Consider the following 7,689-nt stretch of genomic DNA (forward strand, 5'->3'; position numbering starts at 1 on the left):
TCAGCAACAAGAACACCGGAAACGTAAGCAGTTTACCTGTATACTAAGCACTATTGTTTGTCAAACAATAACACGTATTAAAATAAGTTCCTGAATCACATGAGTGTCAAATTATAGTATACAATTACGCGAATAAAGTCAGTTAAAATAACGAAATAATCACCAAACACATTGCTAGTTGAAAGAATAAAAAGCGTCCGCCGGAAGTTGTTTACCGTATTGTTGCTAACTTGACGCTATCAGCGGGAAGGCACCGTGCAGAGATGCTTTCTGAGTGTCAACAAGTTGCACTAAAGTTGAACCTATGAACTCTCTCCAACAGTTATTGCCTGGAGCCACTGTGTGTGACTCAGTGAAGAGTATCTACATGGACTGTGCGCGAATGCGTTTTGAAACTTGCAACAACTTTTTCAGGCTACACCTCGGCGCCTGTCAAATCAAAGCTGAGACTGGATTTGTTTGGAAGACATTTGTCGCCACCACGTGGCCGGGCTGTGTAGTGCATGTGCAATCGTAAGTCTCAGGGACAACCGAAATCACATCTGGGTATAAAGTAATACAGATTCATATATTACTCGTTTTTTACGATCTCAATTTCTCGGCTAATGACAATTACGTAATTTAGGGACTGTTCGTTATTTGTGAGGGGGCAGGGGGTGGTGCAAAACGGGGAGACATCTTAAATAGCCTACATTTCTTGCACACTGGGAAGGAACTAGTTTTTTTTTTTTTTTTGGCTCTGGGGAGGGAAATACAACTTAAAGTGGTTGTATTTTGTTTTATCTTAAATACCCTCTGAAAAAATCCTGCTTGCAGGTTTGAAAGGCATATTAAAAAAACACACCAAAATGACACAATTTATTATATCAAGAAACTGTAAAAACAGAAATTATCATCGAATTTTCAATTTTCTGGTGATCCTTGAAAACATCATGCTGACAGAGGCTACGTCATCAAAGTATCTTTATTCAACATGTCTCAGGAGTGCCTCAGACATGACTTTTTTTCTGTAGCCCAATGCAGAAGTTAGCATTGCCCTGGTTTCCTCATCAAAAAGCCCATTGGATTTTTCCGCTGGATTTTGGGTCATTGCAGAAAATAAGCCCTGTGGAAAACAAACGATTATCATACTTCACAAATGACCACTGTCATGATTATTGAAGCCTAATGCAATCACCAGAAGTAAAACGCAAACATTAGGCTATAAACAAACCACACCATGGCAGCACGTCTAACATTGCCCCCACAGCACGACTGTAAGCCATGTTTTGCGTGATGACGTTCTCACTTAGCAACTTGTTAGCAACTGCTTTTTTTAAGACACATAAAAGCTTCAAAATAAATTAGTGGGGTATTTACAGATATATTTTATGTTGTAGAGCAAAACCTGGAAGTCTCCTAAGCTTGTGTTAACCACAGACCTTATTTCAGGCCTCTAGGGAAAAAAAACATTAAAAAAAACCAAACAAACACATTGACTTAGAGACAAGGGAACCAGGAGTGCTGAAATGCTAACTCACTTCCAGGTTTTCAGACTCATCCATGGGTTACCCTAAAATCTGGGGCCGTACACATGACGCATTTTTTGCTCCCAGAAATTCATTGTTTAATTGTTTTATTTTTCAGGGCACGATGGCTGCACCTGAGATAAACAAAGGTCAACTTTGAAATGCAGCAGCGTGCACTGCATGTCATGATGAGGAACAACCAGTCACAGCTGACAGATATCTTTCCTTTCTTCCATGAATATCAGTCGGTAATAAACACGGGAAAGTTGATCATTTTGTTGCAGGGCTGCCAGAGCTTTACATCTGTCCCACAGATGATATGCACGCACACTTATAAACAGCGCCTGGAGGAACATCAGCTCTGCACTCAGGATTATGGGTAAACAGACTATGACTCGGTGCTTGTTGTTAAGTTCTTGAAAGCTGGCACAAAAAAGGCACAAAAGTAGCGCCCAGCGCCTGACCTTGTGTTTTTTCAGGCCGTTAAAGATGCAGCATGTGTATGGCCCCTTATATGGTTGTTTATGGTGGAGAGGAGGTCATGTATTTCCTCCCAGTCAGTCAGGGAGGCTGATGAAAAAATATTTGTAGCTTCAGGGAGGGACAAGATTTTTTATTTTCTTTTTTTATAAAAAAAAAAAAAAAGGAGGCACCCCCAGTCACCTCCTCATTTGATAAGTAAAGTACAGTCCCTAACTTGATTTTTTTTTTTTTTTTTAAGTAAAATATTATATACACAAAATGATTTGGCTTAAAAGACTACTCTCCATTTAAAAACAAAATACTGATTTTAAAACATACTTCATGGCTATTGAAAATTTAAAACTCTAAACTATTAGATTATTTTGGTGTTTCAGTTTTATTCCATCTGTTTAGCAGACCCTGACGGTTTTTGTTTTTGTCATGTTTATTTATTTTCCTCCTATTTATATGTTCTGAAACTAATTTAATTGTATATTATTTTTATATTATGAAATATATTTTCCTACAACTTTTATAATGAAAATCTGGATAGATAATACTCCATGTATTGAACGTAGCCTATTTCATAAAGTTTGGGGGAAACAAATGAATGGGTACGACGTTAAAAATGAATTAAATGTTATTTAGCTTTAAATATTTTGTTCAAATACATTTAGTTTAAAAACATATATAGTGTGCATTTGTTGTTTTCGTCTTTATAGCATGGGGTAACATAATGCCGCTTAAAACAACTCAGGCACCACACCTTTACCACAGTCAATTTACAGGAATATACAACACAATTAAATATCCACAAAAGTGTTTTTACTGTACAGAACAGGAATTCGCGGAACAATAATTTGCGTTGCGGGTCTGCTGTTTGGGGGAAGGGAATGAGTGTAGGACCAGGAAGTTCCGCCGGCTTTCAGCATGGAAGCGTCCACGGAGGGTGATTTCTGAAGGAGACTAATTTCTTTGTACGTTCGTCAGCATAAATTGTGAGTATTGAGTTGTGGATATTAAAGGTGTATATGTGAGTCTAAAATGAACGTAAATCATGTATTACAGAATATCAATTCTTCATAATATTTGCCTGACACTTGGCTGTAATCACACCCTCTTTAATACCAAACTTCATGCAAAAATGTGCCCATTTAATGTTTTCTTACTTTTTGATAAATATTTATACGTAGCAGAAGGTTACTGAAGAACGTTAATGAATAAAATAGAGCCACTCTTCAGGTCGGTTAACAAAAATGCATCAAACACTATTTAATTAAGTGAATATTCAACTGTTCTTCAGTCAGCATCACAATCATTTAACACAACAGAATACATCATGGTTAGTGTCGTCACCATTGGAGTAAAATAGACTTACCAAAGTGCCCTGATTGCAGGTTTGTGAAAGGTGTTTCTGAATTCTACCCATGTCATGTTTATTGTGCCTCTGCAGTTCTGTTTCCTGAAAGTCAGTGTGATGGCTCAACCATGAAGTGTGCCCGCTGCCTCCTCCAGCTGCAGTGTCTCAGACTGCTGGGCCAGTCAGCCAGGTCTGCTGCCCAGTATGGCGCCCTGCTCCAGTCAACTTCCTCCAGTCAGCCTAACATGCTGCATAACACCCAGCACCAGGTAAAGGTTTAAAGGGATAGTTCGGATTATTTACAGTTGGATTGTATGGGGCACTTATCAGTGGTTGGTGTATTACATACAGAAGATTTTGGATTTGCATGGCCCCAGTTGAGAGAAGCAGGCAGGAGTACTGGCACAGAAGCTGAACAATATACTGCTGTAATTGGGGGTCAGCAATAAAATGTATTTTAGCCACTTAAAAAAGTCCCACCAAAAAAAATAAATATCAGCTTAAGTGTACGCTAGATTGAGAGTATTGTCATTGAGAAATGGCTTCATTTTTCAGTTGGAAATCACTGTCTGACAATAAGTTAAAGCGGTGAATATTTTCAAATATAGCGTATACAGCGTGATATAGTTGTTGTTTTTTGGGTGGGACTTTTTTAGGTGGCTAAAATATGTTTTGTCGCTGACCCCTCCACAGCAGTAGATTGCTTAGCTTTCATGTTGGAGTCCAGCCTGCTTCTCCAAACTGGGGGCATGCCAATTGACATCTGCTGTTTTTGATCTACTGTCTATGGATAAGTACCCCATCCAAGCCTTCTTCAAAAAATCATTCCCTTTAATCTGCACTAATAGCACAAGACTCTGTCACAATATTGATTAATTAGCATTATTACCAGAATAGCACATAAGACTGACACAGACCTTTCCTCGAAGATGATGGTCTTCAATTCTGGGTACATTCAGCCCTCTAAGGAGCACTTATTACAGTAAAATTCCAGCCTTTCTTTCCTTTCCAACAAATTGTAGGTGTTGAGGCGTTTCCACGGCAGCCCAACATGTGCCAAGGATCGACCTGTACCTGCAGAGTTCATGAATGAGGACGACAAGAAGAGGGACAGGTCTTTGGTGATCCATGATGACCTGTTTGAGCAGGTGGCCAAAGGGGCCAAAACCAAGGCCACATTTAACAAAGTGGTGGACGTGTTCCTCAAGAGAGACGTGCGACGGCGGGGTCACGTGGAGTTTATTTATGCTGCTTTGAAGAAGATGCCAGAGTTTGGTGTGGAGAAAGACCTGGCTGTCTACAACAAGCTGCTGGATGTTTTCCCCAAAGAGGTGTTTGTGCCCAGAAACTTTATTCAGCGGATGTTCAACCACTATCCCCGACAGCAGGAGTGTGGAGTGCAGATACTGGAGCAGATGGAGAACTATGGTGAGTGTCTGCTACAGGATTCACTGTGATCATGGAATTCCTGGAATGATGTGTTCCACACGGGGAAAGGCAGGATTCTGGATGCATTCTCTCTCGATTTTTGGAAAATGTTAACATTTAACACTGATACAACAGTGTGTCTATCTTCAGTCTAAATGATTGTGTTTCAGGTATCATGCCCAACGTGGAGACCAAAGTCCTGCTGGTCCAGATCTTTGGAGAGAAGGGCCACCCAATGAGGAAGTACCAGCGCATCATGTACTGGTTCCCCAAATTCAAACACATAAATCCCTTCCCCGTCCCCCACCAGCTGCCTGAGGACCCGGTGGACTTGGCTCGCTTCAGCCTGAAACGCATCGCAAGTGACCTGGATGCTCAAGTCACCGTCTACCAGGTACAGATGACTGCTTTGGATTGGCCTCAGTGAAATTGTTTTAAAACCTTAGCAAAATAAGTTTTTTTACTTTCTTTAAGAGAGAGATGTTCAGATGGATGTCGATCTTATGTCTGTGTTGGAGTACAGAGCTGCAGTCAGGCCTGATTTAGCATAAAAACCATAAGCAGGAGGAAACAACTAGCCTGGCTCTGTCCAAATTAAAAAAAATATATATATACATTTGGAAAACTCAACCTCAATGTCTCCTTCCAGAAATCATGACCTGGTTACTCAAGATAATCCACCGACCTTGTTGTGAGCAGTTTCATGTAGGAATGGTTTTCTTTCTACCGAACTACACCCACCAACAGCATCACAGTGCAGAACGACGCGTGCATCTACTGCTAGCTCACTTAGCACTGCTGAGCTAGCTAACATTAGAGCTTAGCTGAGGAGGACACCATTAATGTTTACATCTGCATTCTCACCAGCATCTTGTCCATGAGTAGATGCACTCTTCCTTCTGCGTGATGATACGGTTGGCAGGTGTTGTTCAGTAGACGGAAATTATTTCCTACGTGAAACTGCTCACAACAAAGTCTGTGGATTATCTTGAGTAACCAGGACATGATTTCTTTAAAGAGACATTGATGTTGAGTACTTTGAGCGCTAAAAGCTGGGTGCCATCTAGTTCCATTATATTAGAGAGAAAGCAGACATCTCTACGGCTGATATCTCCAACACTGATATCTCCAAAGTCACACCAAAACAATCTAGATTTGTAAATAGCACTACAGGTAAGAGGAAAAATATGTATTTTTGGTTTTGGTGTGAACTGTTCCTCATATCAGTGAGCTTTAGAGGTGTTGGTAGGGGTATTTTTGAAGATTGGCCAGGCCAGCGGTTTGCCTCTGCTTCCAGTTTTTATGCTAAGCTAGGCTAATTACAGTCTCGGAACCCACTGGCTAAAGGTCTGACGACAAACAAGCCTGATCCTGGGGGTGAGGGCCAATATTGTGTCAGTGTAGCCAGCGGATATCCAAGCTAAGACTGTACTGGTCATTTTGGACAATCTCTTGAAACAGATATCTGCATATGAATTCAGATAATTTAAAAAAAAGCATAAAAAGCTAACTCGCAGTCAGACGATAGTCGATGGGTTCCGAGATTGCATTCCGGCCAGTCAGTTCCGCCTGTTTTCTCTCCACGTGGACTGTTAACCTGCCATACAAATGTGATAAGTTAATACTACTTGGACTACAACTGCAAACCAGATCGCTTCCAATACCAAAATCTTGTCTTGTTGCCTGCAGATTTTGCATTTATATGCTGAATCTGTTTATAGAGGTTAACTATGTCCTGACACCAGCTAAGTACTTCTACACACACACGTTAGGGTTGATAGCCATCTTTTCCTCTCCCAAAATAAATTGTACTCTCCAAATTTTTGAACCATTCATTTAAGATCACAAATACCAAAGAGAGCAATAGAGAGCCACATTCTATACATCTTGTTGGGCTAGCCTGTGAGAAACAAGCTTCTAAATACAGTCTCTCATTGAGTGTATCTTTAACTGGACATTAGGAAAAAGTGCATTTGAGGTTTACTATCCAGTTTTTGAATCCTTTATGATTAAATGAGTTGAACTATTAATTTGTTAGCATACATAAAAAGTACAGCTATCAGTTTTTAATTTTTCTTCAAATGTAATTTAAATCTCTTTAGCTATAATCTTTGCTGTCTGAAAAACATCTGGCTTTTTGGCTCTCCCCATCCATTTTTTGTGGCTCAGCACCTGCCCAGTCTGCTCTGATTAGAAGGCATTTCTGGGTTTATCATATCTCATCGTCTCTGCACCATCACTATAGACACAGAATGACTGTAACGAAGAATAGCGTCACTTTATGCCGTGAAAAATCACCCTTTAATTTTCTAAACACAACATGACATGTTCCAGCAGGAATCTGATCCAAAATCAGGGAGAAATTAACAACAACAGCAACTAAGTTTACTTGTTTCCCCGACATGAGCATTTAGCTACACGTATGTTAGCAGTGCACTTGCAGCGGGAGAATGACTGTAACAGAGAGCAGCGTCACTTTCTACCATGAAAAATCACCAGGAAAAGCCTCTAAACACAACCAGACATGTTCCAGCAGGAATCTGATCTGAAATCAGCAATAGCAACTAAGATGACATGGTTTCCTGATGTTACCATGTAGCTACATGTAGCAGTGTAGGCTATGTAATGTAAACACTTGAAGTAGCATGCCTGGGGCCTGTATCACGAAGCAGGATTAATGTCTTAGCGAGGTAACTTCAGGGTTAAATGAAATGCAGCCCAGTCATGACGGGAAGTTTAATTCATTTGATTGATTTTGATTTTAAAGTTTATTTTGAACATTAAAAAAGAAAAGAAAGCAACAACAACAGACAATGAAAAGATTGTTCAAAAAGGAGTGGAAAGAAGTCGAAATTTCATCCCACCCCTTCATAAGAAAGAAACTGATCATTTGCGGACACTTAATAGCACCATTCATTCGTGCCAACATTT

General features: G+C 40.1%; 1 protein-coding gene across 1 annotated transcript in view; it reads left to right on the forward strand.

Annotated features, from left to right (window-relative positions):
* The first annotated feature begins 2,865 nt into the window (after positions 1-2,865).
* The window catches only part of ecsit (ECSIT signaling integrator), an 8,644-nt gene continuing 3,820 nt past the window's right edge, over positions 2,866-7,689 (forward strand). The window contains exons 1-4 of the mRNA XM_050066930.1: positions 2,866-2,968; positions 3,424-3,599; positions 4,353-4,758; positions 4,929-5,152. Coding sequence (XP_049922887.1) covers positions 3,459-3,599; positions 4,353-4,758; positions 4,929-5,152 — 771 coding nt within the window. The 5' untranslated portion in view covers positions 2,866-2,968; positions 3,424-3,458. The remainder of the gene's footprint in view (positions 2,969-3,423; positions 3,600-4,352; positions 4,759-4,928; positions 5,153-7,689) is intronic.

The sequence above is a fragment of the Epinephelus moara genome, chromosome 17 (genome assembly GCF_006386435.1).
Source record: "Epinephelus moara isolate mb chromosome 17, YSFRI_EMoa_1.0, whole genome shotgun sequence".
NCBI classification, from domain to species: domain Eukaryota; kingdom Metazoa; phylum Chordata; class Actinopteri; order Perciformes; family Serranidae; genus Epinephelus; species Epinephelus moara.